Genomic DNA, 26219 nt, shown 5'->3' on the forward strand with positions numbered 1-26219 from the left:
GTCCTGGAACAACTTTCAGAGATCAAAGTTGGCCTATTTTACGCAGCCAGTTCAAGGGCAGCCTGGGTTATGTAAAGAGATCCTGTTTTAAAAATAAATATATAAATAATAAATAAATAAAGCAAATAAATATAAACATAAATACACTTCCCTTGGAACAAACAAATACAAAGACAAGGGAGGAAGTGCTGGGGATCTGGCTCACGAGGGGAGAGGAAGCTGTGGCCTAAGTGCTTCAGATATTTAAAATTTATGAAGTTGTTTCACTGGCTTACACACAGGGATTAGTAGATTTTCCTATAGGGTTCTATGGGTCTTTGTCACATCATTTCTGGAGACTCTGAGTTGTTGGTTTCAGGATCATTTACAAAAGTTAAAACAAGTCCTTGGAGCATACAAAACAGTGGGCAAGACAGAGCATGGCCTGTGGAGAAGTGTGTTGAGCTTTTTGTTAAAATGTCCTCTTTAGATAGGTGCTACATTGATGCAAGATATTTAGTATTTATACATTATTTTAAAATTCATTAATTTTTTTCAGTGTTTGTGCGTGTGTATAACCTTGGCAGCCTCTGAAATTCAGCTTTTGTGTGCTCTCAGGAAACACTTCCCAGAAGATTTCATCTCAGCGATTTTGGTCTCTTCTTAATCACTGCTAATTTCTCAACTTTACCTGACCAGCATCAAGTATCCCAAGAAAGCAAAGGTTTCCCTTTAGTAGTTAACATATCTTTTTAAATCACAGCTGATTCTTCACTCCATCTAACCAGAACCACAGAATCTTAATCCAAAATATCAAATGGCCTTGATAGAGTCTTTAAACTGCCCCTGAAACTTCACAAGCCATCCATCCATCTTCTACATTGCCCTCAACATTCCTATCTTCCAAGTTCCTACCGAACAGTTCACCAAGCATTGAACATTCAATGACTTTTCTTGCACAAAGTTGCAAAGTCCTTCCATAAAAACTCATCAAAACAACATGGTCAGGTCTGTAACAGCAATACCCCTGCTCTTGGTACCAATTTTCTTAGTTAGGGTTTCTATTGCTATGATGAAACACCATGACCTAAAACAAGTTGGGAAGGAATGGGTTTATTTGGCTTATACTTCCATATTATTACTCATCTAAAGGAGTCAGGACAGGAACTCAAACAAGAGAGGAACCTGGAGGCAGCAGCTGATGTAGAGGCCATGAAGGGGTGCTGCTTACTGGCTTGCTCTTCCTGGCTTGCTCAGCCTGCTTTCTTTATACAACCCAGGACCACCAGACCAGGGAAGGTACCATGTACAGTGTGATGGAGGCCCTCCCATCACTAACTAATTAAAAAATTACCTTACATGCTTGCCTACAACCAGATATTATGGAGGCAGTTTTTAAATTGAGGTTCCTTCCTCTCAGATGCCTGGCTAGTGTCAAGTTGTCATAAAACTGTCCAGCACAGAGAGGGTCTCATTATGTCAACTTGGTTGGCCTGGACTTTGCTGTGTAGATCATGCTATCCTGAACTCAGAGAAATCTGCCTGACTCTGCCTCCCAAGGTGCTTGCCAATAGCCATCCAAAATGGTTGCTAAATAGTGTCTCATGGTTTTGATCAGTATTTCGCTAATGATCTCTTTAAGCACTTACTGGCTACTTGTCTGCTTTGGAGATTATCTAAAGTTCTTTGCCTGTTTTGGATGGGATCATCTGTTGCTGAGTTGTGTATGTCCACCATTTAAAAGATGCACTGTAATAACCAGATCATGTTTCTGAATTCACAGGATTCCTACAGGAAATAAATAATAATTGGTAGAGAAACCTGTGTCTTGGATATTCTTAATTCAGCAGGTCAAGAGCAGTACAGTGAAATGAGGGAACAATTGAGGATTAGGCAAGTTTTTCTCCTTGTATTTGTCATAAATAATATTAAATCATTTGTAGTTATTCACCATTACAGTTAGGTTTTAGTTGAATATGGAAGTTGGCATTGAGAATTAATGGTAAGCTGAGCGGTGGTGGTACATACCTTTAATTGTAGCATTCAAGAGGCGGAGGCACGTGGAACTCTGAGTGAGTTCAAGGTCAGCCTGGTCTATAGAGTGAGTTCCAAGACAGCCAGGGCCACACAGAGAAACCGTATCTCCAAAACCAGAAGAAAAAAAAGAGAGAGAGAGAAGTAATGATAGCTTTCATTTATTGATTCTTTGCTAATTGTTAGGCCTGTCTGATCTATTTAAATATTTGTGTCAAGTCTGCAGAATTCCGGTTTTACAGATGCAGCTCTTAGGGTTGCAGCAGTTGTGTAACTTGTCCCAGTTTGTACAGAGAGCAGTGGTGCTGGCTGAGAACAGGCCTTTCTGATGTACTCTTACTTACACTATGCTAGAAAAATAAGACTTTTAACATTTTAGATACATAAAGATGTCAACCAGAAACAGAAACATGAGAAGATACTTTGAGATGGTGCCATTCAAATGGTCTTTTTTTTTAAAAGATTTATTTATTTATTATATACACAGAAGAGGGAGCCAGATCTCATTATAGATGGTTGTGAGCCACCATGTGGGTGCTGGGAATTGAACTCAGGACCTCTGGAAGAGCAGTCGGTGCTCTTAACCGCTGAGCCATCTCTCCAGCCCAGTCTTTTTTTTTTTTAAATCACATTTTATTATAGAATTTTATGGGTTGCAGAGGCAGTAGCCTTGTGTATTTTTTGCATGTTTGTTGGTTTTTAAACATCTTAGATGTTGTAAAAAGGTTGAACAATTAGAGTAATTACTAGTTCTTATTGTAAGAATCTTACAAATGTATATAAGATTACTTAATCATCACATGAAATGTATTTTATATTCTTCCCTTGAGGGTTTACAGTATTCATTACACTGTATATTAGGCAATTATCCCCATTCATGGCTGTGTCCTGTAACTGTAGTAGCTGAATTAGTTTAAAGTAGTTGCCTAGTGATAGAAGGGCAGGAAGGAGAGACTGGTCTACATGGTGAGGAGACCTGCATAGACCTGTGCTACCCAGTTGTAGTGGATGGTTTTTTGAGCCATGCCCTGAAGCATTGCCCCTAGTGAGGTAGCATGTATCTGTTAAACCTGCCTATGACCTTGAGGTACATGCCCCTAGGGCATGGCTGCTGGGGGCCCCTTAAGATCTAGGATGCTCTACAGGCTCTCTCTTCACTACCTCGTGGTTTTGGATGTTGAGATCTTGGACTAGGCAGATCAGCATGGGACATAGCTCAATTTTCCCCGGACTCTACGATAAATCTCCCATGGTTGTGAGTTAACGCCCAAAACATTCCTTTGCTCATTAAATAGACTCTGTGGATTAACCCAGTCTTTGTGATCTTCCTGTCCCTAGTCTGGGTGGCTGGGCTGCCAAGGTCAGAGTGGCCTGGCCAGGTAACCCTTCCTTTCCTCTGACCCAACCTTGGTCTGTGTCATCTCTGGTGGTCCCAGCCTAGCTCTGGCTACCCTAGACTCTTCACTGTACATATTTCAGACTTTTAAAATTCCTTGTGAAGATGATATAGTATTTTTTGTAACTGTGTCTGTGTTTATGTGTGAGGAACTGCAGGCTTGCTATGCATGTGCATGGAAAGCTGATTCCTATAGACTGGTAGCCTGCTCCTTTCTCTATGCCCCTGCCTGAGAAAACTCCCTGGGGATCCAGCTTCTGAGAGGCACATGTCCCTCCCACCCCCTTCACCCTACACTTGTTCCAGCTCTTTGAAATAGTTTTTGTGAAGCTGAAAGTGAAATTCAGTAATAAAATGTGTCAACTTTGTGAACAACAGCCTAGGCTCTGCACCACATGTGCAAGGGAGAAGCTTTTGGGTCCTGGCTCTGCTGGGCTGGGGCTGGGGTGACTCACCACGTCCATTCTTCAGCCTCAAATGTCTTTCTGTTCTTCATCTGTATGTTAATGGAAATAGGGGAGTTAATTGAGCACCTTCTGGTCCTGTATGTAAACAGGACAAAGTCCTCACCATCAGGACTGACATTCTAGTGATCCCAACAATCACACAGTTACTAGACAAATGTTTACTGAGCCCTGCCACATGCAGCAGTCCTGCCTTTTCGAGGCTTGCAGACTAGTGAAGAAGACAGACACAGAAGTGCAGTGCTCGTGGCTTAAGGATTCCACGAGAAAGCCACTGTCTTCTGGCAAGACACAAAAGATTTGGAGTGGGCAAAAGTGGCCAGATTTGAGATGACATTATGAGGACAGGTCTCAGAGTTTCACATGAATTAATATGGCTCTAGTGAGCAGATGACAGGTGGGGTGGAGAGGTGGCTCAGAGGTTGAGTGCTTGTTGTACAATCTGAGGACCAGAATTTACATGCCAGTACACACTTAATAAACTGACTGTCCCCCAAATACCCAGAATTCCAGTTCTAAGGGATGTGATATCTCCACTGGCCTCTGTCCATGCACAAGCATGTTTACCCTCACACATGTACATATATATTCAAATTCAATCTTTTTAAATGACACAGAAGCTAGGCATAGAGGCTCACATTTTAATCCCAGAACCTGAGAGGCAGAATCAGGTGAATCTCTGTGAGTTTAAGGCCTACTTGGGTCTACATAGATAGCTCCAGGTCAGCCAGGACTATACAAAGAAATCCTGTCTTAAAAGAAGGAAAAAAGATGAAACAGAGGTAGCAGATTTGTGAATAGTGACATATCATAAATAAAATGCAAGTACTGGGCTCTGCGTGGTGGCACACGCCATCCATTCCAGCACTCAGGAGGCAGATGCAGGTAAAATCTCTACGTTTAAGGACAGACTACATAGAGAGTTACAGGCCAGTTTTGATTATATAGTGAGACACAACAAAGCATTGGTTGAGGCCCCACAAGTCAAGAGGATGTGTGGGCTCCCATCAGGAGCCAGGGGAGCCAGGGTTTGAAGGGTGAGGAAGAAGTAACTTATCAGGGACCTCAGGTCCCTCTTTGGCTGAAGGGATGATAGTGTGTCTGGCACTGAGTGTCCTCTCATGCATAGAAGCCAGATTGATTGGAGGTGAGAGACATGAACTTGGCCCTGGTCAGGGAGCATGTGGTCCTTAGGGCTCCTAAAATCTCTCTAGCTTCTGAGAGAACATTCTAGAAGGGAGCTGGGAGAAATCTCAGAGACCAGTAAGCCATGATTTTATTATTGCTGAGGACTTATGTGTGTATAGCCTGAGTCACTGTAGACCATATAACATTGCCCACCGCTGTGGGATGTTCTGTATGGCAAATGTGTTGCTCTGATTGGTCAATAAATAAAACACTGATTGACCATTGGCTAGGCAGGAAGTATAGGTGGGACAAGAAGGAGAAAAAAGCTGGGAATTGGAAGGCTGAGAGAGAGAGAGAGAGAGAGAGAGAGACACTGCCAGCTGCCACGATGACAAACAGCATGTGAAGATGCCGGTAAACCATGAGCCACGTGGCAAGGTATAGATTTATAGAAATGGATTAATTTAAGCTGTAAGAACAGTTAGCAAGAAGCCTGCCACGGCCATACAGTTTGTAACCAATGTAAGTCTCTGTGTTTACTTGGTTGGGTCTGAGGCTGTGGGACTGGCAGGTGAGAGAGATTTGTCCTGACTGTGGGCCAGGCAGGAAAACTCTAGCTACAGCCCACTACTCCCCAAATCCATATACCACAGCCTTCCTCTTAGAAAAATGGGGGTATGATAGTACCACTCACACCACTGGGTCAAGATTGAATGGGGGTGACTCCATAATTGGCAGCCATCCTCCAGGGCAGGGAGGTATTGCTGTTATGTTCTACTGCTACAGTTGGAGGTGGGAGGGAGCTCAAACTGGATATTTTCTGAGCAGGCTTGACTGTCCCTGGTGGCCACCTGATGGGACCTGAAATCTATCCCCAACCCACATGGTTCTTGTTCAGTGTCAGTCACTTCTGACTCCTGCAGGACAGCTTTGCCTCGTGTCCTCTCACCTTTCTCTGCTTGCCAAAGGGCTTCTTCACTCCTTCCACACCACTGAACGACAGGGAAGAATGAACTACATTAGAAGAGTAATTTAAAAAAATGTCAAAATCAACAGAATGACAAGAATTAGTACAATTCTTTTTCATATTGATGGTTTAGAGTCCCTGATAGAAAGATAGAGCTAGCAGATTGGATTTAAAAGCTCTATCACCCTACTTTCCCTGCTTGTACACCACTCACACCTCCTACGATATGGGGTGATACATTGTAGATATGAAGATGAAGATGAGTATGCAGTCACTTAACATTGCTACCCTACTGTCTACTCAGCCTGTTTAACCAGCCTTTAAGATAACAGTGCAATGATGGACCTCACTTGCCTTGCGTTTTCCATTCAATCAGCTTTTCCATCCTATGCTACTGTGTAGCTACAACCTTAAGTTATGCACTCTTCTATGCTCTGACCCAGATAATGCATGTGCATCATTTGCCAAAAACAGTAAATAAAGAGTTTAAAAGCAACCTTCTAAAATCCACCAGGAAAGTTGAATGCAACATTTCTGGATGATGGATGATAAAAATATGTTATATTCTGGTTCATCTGGCACCAGTGACTTAATCCCTTGTAAAACTCTGCTGGAGATTTCTGCAAAGTACCCCCATTCCTTCTCTATGTGACACTTTCTGTGCAGTTTAATGATTGCAAAATGAGAGGCCCTTTGTGAGGAAGATGGAAGACACACGGAGCATGAGATAAACAATTTAAATTTGGACTTCTTTTGGTTAAATGACTCTAGGGAGAAGTAGCTTTATTTCTTTCCTTAAAGTGGCACTGATGCATTATTGGTGACTCAGAGTTAATCACTAATGCATTTAGTCCACATAACTCTGCTTTTCTGGGTCTGTTCAGAGTTCCAACTTTAGACAGAGATACCCAGAGCCAGTTTTTTCACCCCTCACTCCACACTTATAGACACCCCTCCAACCAGAACTGGCCCCAGGTACAAGACCACATGGAGCCAGACACACTTGAGAGGCTCCCAGAGTCAGTTCCTTTTCCCATAGGAATTATTCTTCTGATATAAGGTTAGTATATAAGTTTATATATAACCTAGTTATATATAAAGACCTAAAGATAAACTGAACAGCAAACAAAACAACCTAATTTAAAAAGAGTGCATATAAGCACACCTTTCATCCCAACACTTGAGAGGCAGAGGCAGGCAGATCTCTGAGTTCGAGGCCAGCCTGGTCTACAGAGCTAGTTCCAGGACATCTAGGGCTGTTACACAGAGAAATCCTGTCTCAAAACAACAACAACAACAACAACAACAAAAATGGGGCATATAACTAAACAAAGAGCTTTCAAACGATTAAATACAAATGGCTGAGAAACACTTAAAACATCCTTGACCACCAGGGAAATGAAAATGGAAACTACTTTGAGTAGAATGGCCCATCCAGAATGGCCAAGATCAATGAAAGAAATGACAGCACATGCTGCTGAGGATGTGGGGAAAGAAGAACACTTCTTCATTGCTGGTAGGAGTGCAAACTAGTCCAGACACTATTGAAATCAGTGTGGAGGTTTCCCAAGGCTGAAAATAGATATACTTCAAGATACAGCTCTAGCACTCACAGACATATACACAGAGGACTCTCCCTCTTACTACATAAATACTAGCACATCAATATTCATTGCTGCTCTCTTCATAATAGCCAGATATTGGAAACAGTTTAGATGTCTATCAAGAGAGGAATGGATAATGGAAATGTGGTACATTTACACAATGGAATATTATTCAACTGTTTACAAAAAGTGAAATTATAAAATTTGCCGGTAAATGATGGAGTTGGAAACAATCATTCTGAGTGAGGTAACCAAGACCCAGACAAATAATGCATTTTTTCCTTTTTATACATAGATGCTATCTTCTAAACCTTTAGGATAGCCACAGAGGTCAGGTATCTACTAAAGGGCCAGTGGGGAGGCAGCTCGGCCAAGACAAGGAAGTTGAATGAAGTGTTACAAAGGGATAGGGGGAAATTAGATCAGGAGGAGTCCATGGGGAGGTAGGTGGAAGGGCAGAGGAAAGGAGGGCATATGGGCAGTATGGTGGTTTGAATAAGAATGGCCCCCATAGGCTCAAATATTTGAATACTTAGTCACCAGGGAGTGTCACTATTTGAAATGATTAGGAAGTGTAGCCTTTTTGAAGTAGGTGTAGGCTTGTTGGAAGAACTATGTCACTGGGAGTGGGCTTTGAGGTTTCAGAAGCCCAAGCCAGGCCCAGTGGCTCTCTCTTCCTGCAGCCTGCTGATATGGATGTAAAACTCTCAGCTCATTCTCCAGTACCATGTCTGCTATGCTTCCTGCCATGATGATAATGGAGACTAAACCTCTGAAAGTGTAATCCAGCCCCAATTAAGTGCTTTCTTTTATAAGAGTTGTTATGGTCATAGTGTCTTTTCACAGCAATAGAACATTGTCTAAACCAGGGAGGTTGAAAAGCTATATGGATGCCCGGAACTGTAGAAGTTTTCTGAAACATACACATATATAAAGGTTGTTTAAATGGGGTTACTACGTAACAGGGAGACAACTAGACATCCTATGTTTTAAAATAAAGCTTCCAGGACTAGAAATATGTTACATTTTGTTGAGTTGCTGGCTAAGGAGTCACACAGTACAGCCCCCAAATATCACAGGCTATTACTTATGTTGTTGCTCAACCTGATAGTAAGGCCCAATTGCTGAAGATACCATACAGTTAAGTCTCCACGTACTTCAAACATGTAGAAATTGAGCTCAACTAGAGATTCCAGTACTACTGACTAGTTAGGGTTCTGTCAGAAGGTACCAAGACTACCAACTTCACATTCTCCAGACCACACAGGATCTGGATTTCCCTGCCCAACATGCGTGGGAGGGGTAGGAATTCAGCAGCCTATGCTGCAGACTGTCTGCAGCCTTCTGTGTGCAAATGCTGAGCCCTACCCCCACCCGCAGCTGGCTACTCTAAAATCAGAGGCTGGGTCTGAATACATGTGTAAAGCTAAAAACTAGCACCATTTCAAACTGAGTTTCAAACTAAGTTACTGTGTAAAAAAGAAAAACCTAGGAGTCACCAAGACCTTATTCTCAGCCTAAGGATTAACCACAGGATGTCTGGGTTACAACCATAAGTCATTTCTATCAGTAGCTGAGTCTTGACAGCAATCTAAAGGGAAGACGGATCTCAGAGGCACCTGGTTCATTTCTCAAAATTGTTCCCGGTTCCAATATTGTGTAATTGTTATTCTAAAATATTAACCATCTGCTCATTCTGCTTCTGTAATCTCGCTTCACCTCTTTGTTTGCTCAGAAAAAAACAAAAACAAAAACAGGATAATGCCTCACCTAGCAAAAATACCCCCAGAGTTGAGACAATTGTGGTTTGTGTCTTTAAAAATTCCATCCCCTCTCTTCCACTTTTGCAGCAGCTCTCAGATTGTCAAAGAAGGCTCTTGTGGCAATGTTGCTATAAATAAATTTGTGTTGTATCAATCTTTTAAATTAAAAGAAGTTTTGTCTGGTGGTCTATCCTGGTGGTCTCAAACTCTATAGCACTTGGCTGAGGGTCACACATGGATGATGGGCACAAAGGCCAACCGTTAGAGGGAGACAGAGCAACACTGCCACAGGTGAGGACAGTGGACTGAGAAGAGACACAGAGGAATAGAGACCCCAGGGTGCACAATTCTGTGTGGCAAGGGCTGATGGGCACTAGAGCCTGGATTCCTAGTTTTGCAGGAGTTTGCAGAATAACAACTTGTTTATTCTTGTCAGGAAGTCTAGTCCTGTGGGTTGGGAGGACTAAAAGAATACAATGAAACATTCAGTTAAAAGTCTTCCAAAGCCTGCTTAACTAACTACACAAACATCCTAGAAAAACTGCGGAGAGGGTTTAAGTAAATGAATCCCAAACACCATAATTAAATTTCCCTTAATTTTACCAGTTGGGGTCAAAAGGAAAAACAAAACTTAGGGAAAATACATTTGCCAGCTAGGAGGGCTCTGCAGCCAGGGAGGGAAAGAGGAGGGAGGGACCACAGAAGGTGGGATGGTCTGGTGCCCTGGGGCAGATACTTATGCTCCCTGACCCCCTACTGCTTGCTCAGGTAAACACAGGACTCTCCTCCCACAGACTCCAGAGTGGAACCCTCCCATTGGCCAAGGAGCCAGGCCTTGGGTATATAACATGCTCACACCTGGTGCTTGAGGATTGATTCCACTACCATCTCCAGTCACTGGAGCCCTGGCCTGCTTGCCAGTGCTGTGCATAGTGGTTGGGGCCAGAGCTGCCTCCCGGCCTCCTAGCACAGAGCTTGTGAGGGGAGAAACAGGTATGGACTGACTCAAGATCCCTGGCAGCAGGGTGGGATATGTTGGGGGTATGGTGGTGGCCATCAGAGGCTTTGGGAATGGCAAACAGCCCTTGAGTGAGTAGGGGTTGTTAGGTTGAGTAGCACCATGGGGAACAGTGAGTTTGGTTTAACCCATAACCAACAGATTGCGATGTGGTAGTGTATGAGGTGTGTGGGGCCTTGGTGCCACTACCCAAGTGGGAGGCAACCCAGGGTGAGGTTCACATTGCAGGGAGCCGCTGAGTTCCTCAGCCTAAGCATTCAGGAGGGCCATTTGCTGAGTTTCCATAATTCCCATTGTTGACCAGAAGTGTCTTTTGTTGGTTTCCAAGGCCTCCAGGACAGTTCTTGCTCAGCTTCAGCCAAAATGAAGGCTAGAGTTTGGGGGTGGGCAGTAGTACCCTGACCAAAGCTTAGCTTCTGTCACCCAGTGTCTCACATGACAAGGTGACACCTTCAGGGCTTCCACTCCTCTCTTTGCCTATAGGTGTCTTGAGGGGTGGTCTCTCAGAGGCACATCTCTGTAGATCACACTCCGGGAGGTGACGGGCAGGTGTCCCAAGAGCCCAGCATCAGCTATGCAGCCGAATAACACGCACGCTCAACCTTCCAGCACACTTCCATTAATTAAAAAAAGAAGAAGAAAAGAAAAAAGTTCCAGGAGCCGCAGCTGCTGAGGAAGGAAGAGTATTAGGGGAGTTGGGAGAACCAAGCTGCCTCATCCAGCAAGGTCTGATAGGACACTGAATTCCATCAAACTAGGCCAGAGTGTGAGGCTTGACCCCCCCCCTTAGGTAAATATGTGTGTTCAGGCTCTCCCTAACCTCTGCTACCCTATGCCTGGCTCCAGCATGGCAATGCGGGCCAATGGCCTGATGGTGCCACACCAAGAATGGTGAGCTGTTGCCCACTGAGCAGGTGTCCCAACAGCCATTCCTTTGAACCTTGGTGTTTGTACCCCGGTGGCCCAGCTCCCTGCTGCCTCCCCCAGCCCCCCACTGCCTGTATCTATGGCTGCTCAGCCTCCCCAGGAGGTCTGAGTAGGGCTGCAGTACCTGCTAGATGAGGCAGCTTGGTTCTCCCAACTCCCCTAATACTCTTCCTTCCTCAGCAGCTGCGGCTCCTGGAACTTTTTTCTTTTCTTCTTCTTTTTTTAATTAATGGAAGTGTGCTGGAAGGTTGAGCGTGCGTGTTATTCGGCTGGCATGACAGCAGCTGTTGAGGTCAGCACACTCTGAGCATCAGCTTGCATGGAGGTGCTTCCTCAGGAGCCAAATGGCCATTGACCGGGGACCATATTAATATTTGGTGAAGACATTGCTCCGTGTCTAGTGTCAGTGATCTCAGGTCAAAGGGGATGCAGATGCTCTCTGTGCTCCAGGCAGTGAAGGTGGACTGGTACGACAGCACCAGCTCTTTCCCACCCAGGGAGTTGACAGGCCAATAAATTTAATTCTTTTCCCTAACTAGATGGGCCTTGCAGTGAAAATACAGATATGGCTGCCACTCTCTCTGGAGCATAAATTACCAAGCAAGAGCTGGCTGGACCTAAGGGCTGTGAGGCAGGGCTAGGCCCCAGCCACACTGGCCACCCCTGGTAGGTAGGGCAAGCTGGGTTTGTGTGCTCAGTAGGGGGAAATAGTAGCTACAGTGGTTCTAGAGCTTCCCAATGCTACGTCCCTTTAATACATTTCTTTATGTTGTGGTGACCCCCAACCATAAAACTATTTCATTGCTATTTCTTAACTGTAATTTTGTTAGTGTTATGAATTGTAATCTAAAATATCAGTGTTTTCTGATTCTCTGAAGGCTGGTGGGGGTGTGAGCTTTCTATTAGCCTGTGATCTGACACTACCTCCTCAGGGTGTACCATAGTCTGTGTTGTCTCAAGCCCCATCCTACACTGTCTTTCTCTTGTTACCTGCATGACTCATGACACAAATCCCTTTAGGCCCTGTGACCCTGGAATGGGATCACAGGGTTGGATCTGCTGTTGCCTGAGTCCCCCAAAGTCTAGGTGTCTGGGCTATGCTGGCTCCTGGTGGACAGATCAAATGTCAGCTCAGCTGATTCAGGGCCATTTCCCATCCCCACTCCATATCTCCAGCAATCTGGCTCTCCATGGGGCTGGCCTGGGGGATGCTGTGTCTTTCCCTAGTCACTCTCCTGATCTGGGTACTTGTGTGAATAGCTTGACCTTTTTGTCTTGGCCAGACTAAACCGGAACTAACTGGCTGTTGCCTTAGGACCACAGTTGCACTGAGGCTACTGACTAGACTGTTGTTGGTCTTCTGTGATGCCTCAGGCAGCTTCCAGCCTTCATTGCCCCCATAGGACGAAGCAGCAGGACTGGAGAGCTGGCTAGAAGGGCCCTTGCTGTGAGGTCCACCCAGGGACAGGCTGAAAGCTGTGGCTCTGTGGGACTTCATGGAGTCCCACATTGGGGACAGTCCCTCTGGCTGTCAGAATCCTGGTGTACTTTGGATCTGTGGGATGACTCTGGGATAGGCCAGCTGGGACTGGTATGGCCTGAGTGGGCATTGAATCTAGGCTATGCATCCACAGAATGACAAGTGACATTGTAACCAGTCCATCTGTATCTCAGGAAGGAGGTCTGATCAGCAGGACTACCTGCCCCTGTCCTGGGCCCTGAGCCAAGCTGCCCCTGTGATGGGCATTGTTGGGTCCTAGCAGGGAGGTCTGGGTGTGATTGCCAGCTGGTGGTGTGTCCCTAAGTGTGAGGCCTTTGGGTCTCCTCATAAGCTGGATACCATATGAGTAGGGGAGAGGTGTATGGCTACCTGTGTCTAACCACCCGAGGGGCTACATTACTCCAGTTTCTTAACCCTCAGGATAGGTGGCTATCTCCACTTGGCTGTGATTCTAGCTCCAATTGGCTCACATGGCCACTCTGATGTCCCCTGGCAAAAGCATGGTCCTCATTTGTGAAATGGGGGTCCCAGGTCCTCAGACACCCCGTGAGCCCATATGGACCCCCCTAGACTGCTGACCTGAGTAATAGCCAGACTGCTGTCCTTAATGTTTGTCTGTCCTATTTTCCTAACTGGCTGTTGTATCTAGTGGGCGTATAAGGTGCAAGTCACAGACTGTCTCAGTCCAAGGCCCCCCAACTGGTATACTTCTGCTGCTGGTGGAAGTATGTACCTACTGTGAATAGAACTCTTGTGGTGTATGCAAGCAAGTGCCAACCAATCATATTCTTGAATGACCCTGTGTCTTCCCTCTTTTCTTTCTTTTTTTATTTTTGTGTGTTTGTTTCTTTGTTTTTATTTTTGTTTTTCAAGACAGGGTTTCTCTGGCTGTTCTGGAACTAACTCTGTAGATCAGGCTGGCCTCAGATCCAGAGATTCACGTGCCTCTGCCTCCTGAGTGCTTGGTTTAAAGGTGTGCAACACCACCCAACATTCTTCCCTCTTTTCATTTATTTTTATTTTGATTATGACACAGTCTCACACTAGCCCAGGCTAGCCGTGAGCTTGTGTCAATCCTTCTGACTCAGGCTTCTGAGTGTATGAGTCACCACACCAGATGTCTGCTTCCTCTCCATCAAACTGTGTTAGAATAAGATGTGGGTTGGGTGCTAAGAAGGCAGTGAAAGGGCTCCCTATCCTTTCTCTGAGCTTTGATCCAGAGGCCAGAGAATGACAGCCTGTCTCTCACTTGTTTTTGTGCCTTCCTGTGAGCTAAGGATTGGTTGTACATTTTCAAATAGTGGAAGGATCAGAGGAAGAAAAATTTGGGACTTTTTTGCTGGTGCTGAGAATGAGCTTAAGGCTTCAGATATTCCAGGCAGGTGATGCACCATAGAACTGCCCCCACTCTTCATGACACTTTGAGATCTTTCAGCTACTGGAAGGGCTGCTGTGCTTCTTCTGTATCATCTTTGGAAGACAGCTTCCTCCTTCAGGACAGAGCCAGAAGCTTTAGCACAGACCATTGACAGAGCTGAGATACGGATGTCACTGGACTCTTACTGAAATAGTTTGCCCACTCCTGGTTTGAACGTTGTCTGACCAGACCCCAAACCCCAGGAGCATGCCCCTCACTTGCCTGCCACAGCCTTTGCTAGTGTGTTTGCAAAGTAAAGTGTGGGCTTTCACATGCTGCTTTGGAGACTCTTTTACAGCTTTCCATTTCATCCACAGAGGTCCCAGAGCCTGAGCCTCTCCAGCAGGAGCAGGTGGCCTTTGGCAGTGGGGACACCCTGGAGCTGATCTGCTCTCTGCCTGGAGGAGCCTCCACAGGCTGCACTGTCTGGTCTAAGGATGGCACAAGGCTGGCAGCCTCCCACCGCATCCTATTGGGGCCCCAGAGGCTACGAATGCTGAATGCCTCCAGTGAGGATGCGGGGGTCTACATCTGTCATTAGCAGCTCACTCGGGGTATGATGTGCCGTTTTACTGTGCATGTGACAGGTAAGTGCTTGGTGGCTGAGGCTGCCAAATATGTTGAGCAGCTGCATGGCCAGGGAGGTCAGGGCAGTCCTAGGTAGGGTGGCTGCAGTATCTCTGGCTCAAGAGTGTTGTTGGCTGTAGATAGAGAGTAGGGGATACCCGCAAGGATGTGCTGTCTGAAGGAGTGGTGTTGCAAAGGAAGGATCCCAAAGGCAGGGAGCAGTGGGTCCTGAAGGTGGAGAGCAGTGGACTCCAAAAATAGGGAGCAGCAGATCTCTGGATGTGGCAGTGTCACAGGACCACTGCTTGCTTATAACTGTTGCAGATGTTCCAGCCTTAGGAGACGATGAAGATGGGGAGGATGTGGCTGATGACACAGGTGAGATCAGAGTCTAGGCACACTGAGCTAGTCAGGGTCAGGCTGCTTCCTTCCTGTAGGCTCATTGTTAGATGACACTGGGACAGGGGGACAGTGCTCCAGGAGCAGTGAGAGGGCAGGGCAGCTCTGCAGGAATTTTGGTATGGACTCTGGTGGGAAGGAGCATCACAAGTGCCAGTAAGCCAGGCAGGGAGCTGAGGTTGCCACTGATGAGTAAGTAGATGCAAGGATTAAGGGGACTAGTGTCTACTTCAGGCCAGCAGGAGGGGAGGAGTACCATGCTGAGGCTTATGTTGTAAAGGGGGCATCACAGATTGGGTGTGAGTAAAGAGGGCACATGGATGGCAGTGCCTATATTATGGCCTAGAACTATGGCAGGAGAGAGAAAATGTATGTGTATACAAGAAGGCCATTGTGGGTCCAGATATTGTACGTGGAGTAGGCTATAACTCTGAGATTAGGCTGGTGTTGACTGAATACTCAGACCATCTGTGGCCTTCTGGGGTAGAGTGGGAAAGGTGTTGAGAATCAGAGAGACAAAATTATTGGGAAAAGAGGGTAATGAATTTATGAGTGTGGGTGGGTGAGGAAAGCAGGTATAAAGGCTTGTATGAGATTTCAGAGTGGAACCCTCATGGAAATGGACTTGGATTCTAGGACTGAAGCCAACAAAGGGTAGTAGTCCTGAGAAGTGGGGTGACTTCTCGTTTCCCCTTTCCCTTTGGCTACTGGGTTGTTCAAAGCAAAATTTCTAACCCAGTTGCTCTATAGCTCCTGCCCCAACCACATCACCAGTGCCTTTGCCCTAAGTTCCTTTTGGTTGTGTTTAGTATTTATGCCCCACATAGGCTTAGGTAAGGTGCCAGATGGGTCTCCTTCTTGACCTTGCCTGGCAGTGGGCAGCATTAAGTCACTGAAGTCTCCCAGTGTGGCTGTCTTCTGTCAAGCCCATTGGCCACACTTGGAGCCTGGGAGGGCAGCTCAGAGCTAGGAGAGGCCCCTCACCAGTGTCTGCACACTTTACTCCTACTTTGTATGGCGGTTCCTCCTCCTAGAGATTCATAGGGCCCTGCAGTTGAGTTGCTGTGGAAGGCCCTGCCCCAGCTTCCCTTCTCTGTTCTGGAAATCTGCTGCCTCCCTCAGCTTCCTCATGAGTTCCACAATATGGCATCCTGTTGTTGGTTGTTTTTACTCTACTCTTTGGGAGCCTGCCATCCAGCTCCTAAATAAACACAGAAACTTACTCTTGCTTATGATTACCTGGCTTTAGCTTGGCTTGTTTCTATTCAGCTTTTCTTAAATTATCCCATTTACCTTCTGCCTCTGGGCTTTTCTCTTTCTCTATTCTGTATACCTTTCTTTACTTCTTACTCCATGGCTGGCTGTGTAGCTGGGTGGCTGGCCCCTTGCATCTTCCTCTCCTCCCTTTCTTGTTCCTTCTCGATCTTTCTCCTTCCACGTCTGTCTTTCTTCTGCCCAGCTATTGTCCATTCAGCTCTTTAGTAGACCAATCGGGTGTTTTAGGCAAAGTAACACAACTTCACAGAGCTAAATGCAACATAAAAGAATGCAACACATCTCTGCATCATTAAATATTTCACAGTATAAACAAATGTAACACATCTTCAACTAATATTGCACAACAGCGTCTTCCACCCAGCAAAGAGGAAGGAGGGAACTCAGTGTGGGAGAAGCATGAACTGAAGGGTCCCTACCAGGCCCTGGGCACTGCAGAGGCTAGCTCAAGTTTGCCACACTGGTGGAATGACCTGACTTGGTTACCTCCCAGGACCTACATTCTACTGGGTTCTGCCTCCTGGGTACCTGCACCTGTGGACCTGCTTCAGCGGGAGAGAAGAGGACATGCCCAAGTCTGAGATAGGGCAGCTATGGATAAAGTGTTCAGGCAAAGCAAAAGAGCCTCAATACAGATGAGGAATAAGGCTAGAGGGTGGGTAGGTAGGACAGCTTTGCAAGGGTGCACAATTATGCTATTATGAGCACTTTGTCATCAGGGGCCCCTTACTGGACTCAACCGGACCGTATGGATATGAAATTGCTGGCTGTGCCAGCCACCAGCACTGTACGCTTCCACTGAGCAGCCGCCGGCAACCCCACCCCCTCCATCTCCTGGCTGAAGAATGGCAAGGAATTCCGAGGGGAGCATCGCATAGGGGGCATCAAGGTGGGTCTGGGAAACGGGCACAGATGGGTAGGGCCTGGATACAGAGGGTGTAGCCTGTGTCCACTCACCTACTATCTTTACCTGCAGCTTAGGAACCAGCACTGGAGCCTGGTCATGGAGAGTGCGGTGCCTTCTGATAGTGGCAACTACACCTGCATGGTACAGAATGAGTTTGGCAGCATTCAGCAGACTTACACACTGGATGTGCTGGGTGAGGGCCAGGCTGGGTGATTAAGGCAGGTCAGCCTTGGGCCCTTTGACCCACTGTACCTGACCTAGCTGTGTCTTACAGAGCGCTTCCCACATCGGCCCATCCTGCATGCTGGGCTGCCAGCGAACCAGACAGCCACTCTAGGCAGTGACGTAGAGTTCCACTGCAAGGTGTATAGTGATGCCCAACCACACGTCCAGTGGCTGAAGCATGTTGAGGTGAATGGCAGCAAGATGGGCCCTGATGGGAAGCCCCATGTCACCGTACTCAAGGTGGGCTCTGCTGTTGGCAGGTGGTTGGGTGGATAGGTTGTCTGGGAGTGTCTTGGCCCTGGTCCATAAGTCCTACCTTGGGACTTAGGCCCAGGTGTTGGAGCTTCTGAGAAGGTGCAGATGGGTCCCAGTGCTTATCACCTACTCTGAGCTCCAGGCAGGCTCTGTGTTACTTGTGCCCTGCCACGGGACTTGTTTCCCCGTCTGCTCCAAGGACTGGGCCTGCAGAAGGCTTCTCTTGAGTAACAGTTGTGGTGGCTCAGGGCAGGAGGATGTCTGCTGAACCCTGTGGACCCTAGAGGACAGGCTACCCACTCCCCAGCTGCCTGCACTGTAGCACTGGCTACATCCTGCCTTCACTGGCTTTGTCCTACCTCCCTCTGCCTGTAGCTTTGTTCCATGGCCGCAAGTCGGGGCCACTTGAGAATTCAGACTTTGCAGCACTGGAAGCCCAAAGAAAAACATCTGTTGAGAGACAATGAAATCTAGTTGGGGAGAGGAACAGGTGTTGGCAGGAGCTGGAATCCTGGATATTGAGAGAGGCCACTAGGGCCATGTCCAGTGTGATCCCCACTCTGTGTGTGTGTGTGTGTGTGTGTGTGTGTGTGTGTGTGTGTGTGTGTGATTTCATGAGCACAGGCTAATTGACCTGACAAGACCCCTGGAGTGAAGGTTTGGAGACTATGGGTTCCGACTGTGTGTGTGTGTGTGTGTGTGTGTGTGTGTGTGTGTGTGTGTGTGTACGTGTATGGTGGACACGGAGGAGGCCAGTCTGTGAAATCACAGCTACCACTGTCATTATGTCCCTCCCTTCAGGCAGCCTTCCAGGTGTTGCTGCCCGGTCCCCAGCCCATTCTTTGGGATCTCCCTTGCCCCGCCTTGTCCTCATGTTCTTCTGGAGCTGACTTGGGATGTTCCCACTGTCCTGGATCAGTGAGACTCCTGAGGCAGATGCACAACTCCATCCAGCCGATGTGTCAGAGTGGGATCCAGCCGATGTGTCGGAGTGGGATAGGGGCAAGTACCTCTGCCGAGCCATCAATTCCATAGGCGTGGCTGAGAAGGCATCTTGGCTGCATGTTCACAGGCCTCAAGCAGGTGATGACTGCTCTGTGCCTACCTGGCTCGCTAAGCTCTAGCTCCAGGGCCCCGGCTGTAGACCTGTCCAATGCCTTGCACCACCCCTTTCCTGCTTGACCCCACCTGTGGCTCACATTCTACTTGTGATGCCTTGGTAATAGTGGTAGCTCCCAGCCAGCACTGACTTACTTCCTCCTTCAAAGCCCCTCAGGCCTGTGTGTCCTCTTGCATACTCCACTTGCATGCTTCGAAGGTCCTTAGAACCTGCCAGGGGTTGAGCCCTGTGCTGTTTGAGAACATAGACTTTCTACCCCTCTCTGGCTGACACTGATGCCTCTGGCTTCCTGTCCATACATCTGTCTGCTCATCTTTCCTTCTGCACATCTCCTGTTTCTGCTCTAACTCTGCATGTTGCCTCTTTGTGGCACCATGCTCTCCCGACCTGTCTGTTGCTCACCTTGGACAGGGAATTGCTCACCAAGTGAGAGACTGACTTCAGGTTCAGTGGCTTGATACAGGATGCAGAGGGCCCTGAGCCTCCATGGCTGTGGCAGGGCTGTAGTGGTGGCAAAGGTGACATTTCCCTTGGAGCCTTACTGTATCATCTCCATGTGGACTGTGCTGTGGTACCCAAAGGGAGGTGCTGGTGCTTGCCTATTGCTCTTTGTTCTCTCTTTGTAGACATCAGGCATTAACACTACCGACAAGGAGCTAGAAGTTCTGTCCTTGCGCAATGTCACCTTTGAGGACTCAGGGGAGTACACCTGCCTGGCAGGCAATTATTTCGGGTTTTCCCATCACTCTGCATGGCTGGAGGTGCTGCCAGGTACTTGCTTCTGCTGCTGCTGTGCCTGTCCTCTTCTGCTGGCTCAGAACATAACAAAGCTGCTGCCAGGGACAGCAGGGGATCACTTACAACTTACTGCAGTCCATCCTGTGGTAATCAATCTGGTCTTGTGCTTCGTATGGGAATATCAACCCTCCCCATCTTGGTCTTGCAAAGGCCTCCCCCTCAATCCTCCAGGTGGGTTTCCACAGTCCTGCCTTGAGGCTCTGGGATCTCCTGGGAGCCTTGTGGGTGTTGTGGGTGCTTCTGGCTCTGCCAGACTTCTCTCCTGAGTCTGGCCCCTACTGACTCATAGATGTGTTTGACCACCATGGTGAGTGGGCGACGTAGGTCACCCAGCTCTGAGTATCCAGGGTCCCTTCCCCACAGGTGCCTGGGGTTCAGGCTGATGAGAAATCCCATAAGGCCCCATGAAGCCAAACATTCATGTCTTTACAGCTGAGAGAGAGCCGGCAGAGGGTAACAAGGCTGGCAGCTTATCCGGGGGCACCATCATCTTCTGGGTGGGCTTCTCCCTCTCAATTTTGATGGCGGCAACTGTGACACTCTGCTACCTGCATAGAGCCGCAAGAAAGGCCCTGGGCCCTCCCGCTGTTCACAGGAGTTCTCGATTCACACCTGAGCCACAGGTAACTGAAAATAGATACCAGATTTTGATCTCTCCATTGTGCTTTGAGCCTCCTAGAGTCCCAGCAGTGCCTGGGGCCTGCCAGGAGACATTTCTCTGCAGTCAGATGGGCTGATCATTCCCTGTTCCTCTTCTCCACATGGATCCCAAGTTACTCTGAAATGCAAAACAATTTTGAGTCTTCAGTAACCACTGTATGAGCATCCCTCTTCTTGGCCCTACATTTTGTCTCACATAGACTTGACCTTGCCACTCCTAGGAGTTATACCACATCAACTCTTTTCCAATGCCCAGCACCCATTATGTGGCACCAACCTATTCCCAATGATCCAAGCAGGTGACCATGGAGTCCTACTCCTCCATGAACTCTGACATACCCCTGGTCCACATCGTCCGCCCATTCTCAAGAGAACATACTGTTATGGCTAATAGTTGAGCTTGAGCTGCCTGCTGACCCAAAGTGGGAAATATCTAGAACTCGGTTAGTGCTGGTGAAGGACACAATGTACTTGGTGGGATTCTGTGGTTGGGGGCTAGATGGCTACCAGGCAGGAGCCTGTTGGAGGTGGGATGAAATCCTCCTGAGGTAGGGTCCAGGGTGAGATCTCAGGGGTTACTCTGTCTATGGATGCAGTGACACAGGGCCATGAGAGCTGGGGGTACTGGGCACATACTCACTGCCTCTGCTTCTTTGGCCAGGCTGACACTCGGCAATCCTCTGGGAGAAGGCTGCTTTGGCCAGGTTTTTATGGCAGAGGTTATTGGCCTTAACATGGACAGCACTGCCAAGCCTGTCACCGTGGCTGTGAAAAAGCTGAAAAGTAAGAAGGGAGAGAAGTAATACAGGGCATCTGGGGGCGATAAGGCCATCACCTGACACCCCACCCCACCCCTGCTCTTAACACAGATGATGCCAATAACCAGGACTTGTTGGCTCTGGTGTCTGAGATGGAGATGATGAAGATTATTGGCAAGCACAAGAATATTATCAACCTGCTGGGGGCCTGCACACAGGGTGGTAGGTGCGGCAAGTGGGTGGACTGTTGGATTGGGGCTCCTGAGTCACACAACATCTCTGAGATGCCTGTGCTTCCAGGGCCACTGTATGTGCTGATGGAGTATGCATCCAAGGGCAACCTAAGGGAGTTCCTGCGGGCACAAAGACCCCCAGGCATGGACTACTCTGACACCTCCAGACTGGCAGAACAACAGCTTACCTGCAAAGATCTAGTGTCCTGTGCCTATCAGGTGGCCCGGGGCATGGAGTACCTGGCTTCTCAGAAGGTGAACAGAGGTGGGGCACAGGCCAAGTGGGGCCTCTCTGGGTGGAAGAGTGGGTATCAAGCTTGCTTGGGCTAGGGAGATGTCAACTTAGCCCAGCTTCCTTTCATGCCTCTTCAGTGTATTCACAGAGACTTGGCTGCCCGAAACGTGCTGGTGACTGAGGACAATGTGATGAAGATTGCAGACTTTGGCCTGGCTCGTGATGTGCACAACCTGGAATACTACAAGAAGACCACAAATGTGAGCCCCAGTTCAGGGTGGTTGGAGTACAGTGCTCCAGGGGACACCTGAGAGCCAACACCTTTCCCTCTGCCCAGGGCCGGCTACCTGTGAAATGGATGACACCAGAGTCCCTGTTTGACCGAGTCTACACCCACCAGAGTGATGTGTATGTGTGCCAACATAGGATGGGGTTAGAGAGTGGGGACAGCAAGACCCAAGTCACACGTATCACAACCTTTAGGGTCCTGGTCCTCTCAGGCTCTATTCTGCCCTCTCCTTTGGGCCAACAGCATAACCCTGGCATTCCTCTCATCCTGGTGCCCCACCTTGCCCATTGTTGACATGTCCTGGTGTAGGACTGTTGCAGTAATGGGCCAGGAGTAATAGGCCCTTTACCCTCACTCCCTTGCAGCTGGTCCTTTGGAGTCCTTCTCTGGGAGATCTTTACACTGGGGGGCTCACCATATCCTGGCATCCCACCGGAAGACCTTTTCAAGCTATTGAAAGAGGGCTACCGAATGGACAAGCCTGCCAACTGCACACATGACCTGTGAGCAAAGTATTCCTTACTCACTCCTCTATCCTGTCCCTGGGAGTGGCTGGATTCCTACCAGGGTCCAGGGATGAGTAGAGGGCTGGTAGGGAAGGGCAGCAGACCAGGAGACCACAGCCATACTTGGTACAGGTGTGATCATGTGGGAATGTTGGCATGCAGTGCCTTCACAGAGGCCCACCTTCAAGCTTCTGGTAGAGGATTTGCATGACATCCTTACTGTGACTTCAACCAATGTTAGTACCACTCAATCCTGCCCGCTCTGCCTCCTCTGATTCCTGTGCATGTTGTTCCTTCAAGTTCCAGTGGCGGGATGAGCCCTCAGGTGTACAGCCTGAATACAGATGGCTGTGGGATCAAGGAGGTGCATGCTAAGGTACGGTCCTATAGCTTTTTTCACCAACAGGTATACCTGGACCTATCGATGCCTTTTGAGCAGTACTTGCCAGGTGGTGAGGATACCAGTAGCCCCAGTTCCTTAGAGATGACTGTTCACCCACGACCTGCTACCCCCAACCCAACTCAGGAATTGGACACTTCAGATGTGAGGGACCAAGAGTCCCACAGACCAAGTTCCAGCTAATGCTTATGCGGACTCTAGCTCACCCTGCTACTGTTGGTGCATGGTGGATCCCAGCTGGACCAGTGTGAAGGATGAAAAATAGATGGGGCTCTGTGTGTGTGTGTGTGTGTGTGTATGTGTGTGTACATGTACGCACGCATGCATATGCATCTTTGGCCCCTGGGTGCAGCATCCCCTTGGGACCATGCGTTGCTGACTGGCCAGGGCCAGGAACACCAAATGTAGAATATGAGAGGGCCCACCCCATGCAATCCTGTGGTTCTGGCTCCCTTGTTCCCCATTGTCACCTTGTAGGGACCATTGCAGAGAGAGCTGGACTCTTGAGGTGTGCTTTAGTCTTGTACCCAAAGCTGATCTTGCAGGGAAGCTCTGCCCAATGTGGTGATCCTCCCTCCTGCATGATACCTTGTGCCTGGAGTGAGTCACAGCTCCCCATCCCCAGGCTTCCACCTTCCCACCTTGCCCCTCAAAGACTGAAATTATGGATATCTGAAGTTGGGAGTCATTAACTTCTATCAGAAAAGTTTATTCCAGAAAGAAATGTACATTTATACAGGTAGATGTTGTGTGTGATATATATGCACATAGGTCTGTACCTATGTGGAGGAGGGCAAAACTGAGGCTCGGGAGCAGTATACCCCTTGGGGCTCATCAGTGAAATGGCAAGAGCGTGTTGAGAAGCAAGGGGCTTTTCTGGCACTGCAGTTTGGTTTGTACCTGGCTCTTCATGTTTGTAGAGCTATTATCAACCCCAAAACCCCAATCTCCCAACATAGGTTTATAGAATTCAGCTAGAGTGTGGCAGAATTTTAAGTTGTAACTTGCTAATAGCTGAAGAGGCTTGTGCTGGACTTAGGGGTGTTGCTGAGAATGTGCATCTGACCCACACCGAGGCTGGAGGTGGCACCTGGGAGCTCAAGCGCCCTCACAGTTAGAGCAGGCTCCAATGAGCATGTTTTATTTCCTCTGACCTTTTTTTCAGTGATTAGATTTCTGTAGGCCCCTTCTTTGGGAGTTTTTTTTTTTTCAAGGTGAGCTGGTATTTTCACACAGATTCTTCTAATCGCTGTGTAAGGAGCCTGTGCACAGGGATGGGATGGTCTTGCATGAAGGTTCAGATGTTAATAGATGCTAGAAGTTTGTATTTATGTATATATAATTTATTGAGTCTTTACAAGTTGTATTTGCCATAGGCTTAACACTTCTTATGTGATGCTTCCTCATTTTATAGTTTTGACTATTATGTTTCAAAACTTGGAAGAAAAAGCAGTGAATTCACTTTTGTTATTTTTTTGTACTGTTCCTGGACCCTAGGCTTTAGTGGCTTGCCTGTCAGCTAGCAGGGCCAGGACAGTGGCTCAGGGTGACTTTTCTTAGAGCCTAACACGTAGTTTGTCAGCCCACATTGGCAGATGTGGTTTTGTTAATGCAACCAACTTACTTTCCAAAAAATAAAGAGATAATCCATTCTGGTTTCCACCTGTGCCTCTTCCCTTCCATTTTGGGACCTGTGCAGCTATATCCTCACTACTTGTGAGGACTGGTTCTGAGGTTTGTCCCTGTTGGGGGTTGGGGATAATAGCTGGTGAGGAATTCTTAGCTGCTGGCTGGTCCCTAGAGCAAAGTGCTGGCCCCACGGAGACAAACTGTCTTAGGTTTTCATTCCCAGGGTGAGGGCAGCTGGGCTTGGGCATGCCTGCCTGTGATCCATAGTGCCTGGCACAACCTCAGGGTTACCAGTTTAGAGGTGCCAAGGAGAGGATTTAAGAGAGTCCATAGGAGGGAACCATGGGGGTGTGGAGGAAGCACTCTGGGACTGTTCAGCTCCCAAGCTGCCTTGCCAGAGGAGAGATCCTATGAGGACACAGGATGCTCAATTATATGTGGTAACCTCTGTGGGAAGGAAGGCAAAATCCCTGGTCTAAACAGTGTACACTGATAGTGAATGCCTTTAATCCCATCACTTGGGAAGCAGAGCCAGATGGTCTAGGAGTTTGAGACCAGCCTGGTCTACATAACAAGTTCTAGGACAGCCGGGACTATGTAGAGAGGATGCTGTAGGTCTGGATGTCTGTTGGTACCCCCTACAGCAACCTAACAAGAGGCACCAGACAGCTTCATGCCAAGGACTCAGAGCCACAAAGACACCTGATGACAGTGACCAGGCAGGAGGAGGTAGCTAGAGGGCCTGAGCCTCCCACTCAGATCTCCCATGTCCTGTTGAAGTTAGGTTCCTTCTGCTGTGTCTAGTCTCCTCTGATCCAGAGGAGTCTCTTTACCCAACTGCCTTGCCTTTTGGACATGGGTGATGGTGATGGTGGTTGTTTCCTTGTGTCCTTTGGGTAGCATCAAAAATAGGTTTGCTCCCAGTCTGACACTCTTGCTTACTAACAGTGGCCTGTGGCTGGTTGTCATCCTGGGTTGGCAATGGGAGCTCATCAGGTTGGGTCGAGCTCACCCTCAGTGATGAATGTATCTTTATATTTCTGAGGAAAAGGCATGCTGTGATCTGTGGGGATGTGGGATCTTTCTAATGCCTGGGACTGCCCGCCTTGATTGCTTTCTGTGTGTCCCCAGTGTCTGGAGGTCTGAGCATTTGCTCTGTCACCACTGTGTCCCACACCTCCTTGCTTTGAGTCTGGGGAGAGGGCACACTGGGCCATCAGCTTGATGTGTGGAGTTGGAGGTTCTTAGTGGGGGAAGCACTATGTTACACCATGTGCATCCACTCTCAGGGTTGCAGGACAGGGAAAAGAAGGGGATATGTGTACCCGATACCACCAGTTTCCCTCCCTGGGTGCCCTCCCATGTGTTCCCATTTTCGTAGGTCCAATGGTGTGGACATACCACTTTTCATTTTTCCTATAGTTTATCACATCAATACACTATATGTCACCCATATTGTATATTGTGACAGCTCTGTTTCTGGTAAATTCTGGCCCTAAGTGATATTATATAGCATGTATTGTAGATGTAACCAACCATCTTATCAAATAAGAAACACAGAACTAATGCAAAGAAGAAAGCCAAGAGGTCAGAGCTAAGAGCTAAAACCTTACCCTTCCTCCTGCGGTGGAACCAGAGCTACTTTCTGTGTTAAAGTCCTTATATAGAATTTCTGTTCTGCCTTCTCATTGGTTGTAAACCCAAACACATGACTGCCTCGTCACGGCCTGTCTGTATAGACCTCCAGGGTTTCCATGATTGGTAT

The 26219-nt window shown here is 47.8% G+C and overlaps 2 protein-coding genes across 2 annotated transcripts in view; both read left to right on the top strand.

The window, feature by feature from the left end:
- Positions 1–14753, top strand: part of LOC131904152 (fibroblast growth factor receptor 3-like) — a 99040-nt gene extending 84287 nt beyond the window's left edge. The window contains exons 2-3 of the mRNA XM_059255138.1: positions 10206–10328; positions 14516–14753. Of these exons, the coding sequence (XP_059111121.1) occupies positions 10206–10328; positions 14516–14739 (347 nt within the window). The 3' untranslated portion in view covers positions 14740–14753. The remainder of the gene's footprint in view (positions 1–10205; positions 10329–14515) is intronic.
- A 1-nt stretch (position 14754) lies between these two features.
- On the top strand, positions 14755–22426 carry LOC131904159 (fibroblast growth factor receptor 3-like). The gene is given in 14 exon segments (XM_059255152.1): positions 14755–14785; positions 15090–15143; positions 17246–17328; positions 17416–17539; positions 17621–17811; positions 19573–19791; positions 20701–20792; positions 20794–20847; positions 21066–21187; positions 21274–21384; positions 21463–21650; positions 21768–21890; positions 21968–22038; positions 22285–22426. Coding segments are annotated over 14 exon segments (1605 nt in total).
- The last annotated feature ends 3793 nt before the right edge of the window (positions 22427–26219 follow it).

Source organism: Peromyscus eremicus, chromosome 1 (genome assembly GCF_949786415.1).
Source record: "Peromyscus eremicus chromosome 1, PerEre_H2_v1, whole genome shotgun sequence".
Taxonomy (NCBI): domain Eukaryota; kingdom Metazoa; phylum Chordata; class Mammalia; order Rodentia; family Cricetidae; genus Peromyscus; species Peromyscus eremicus.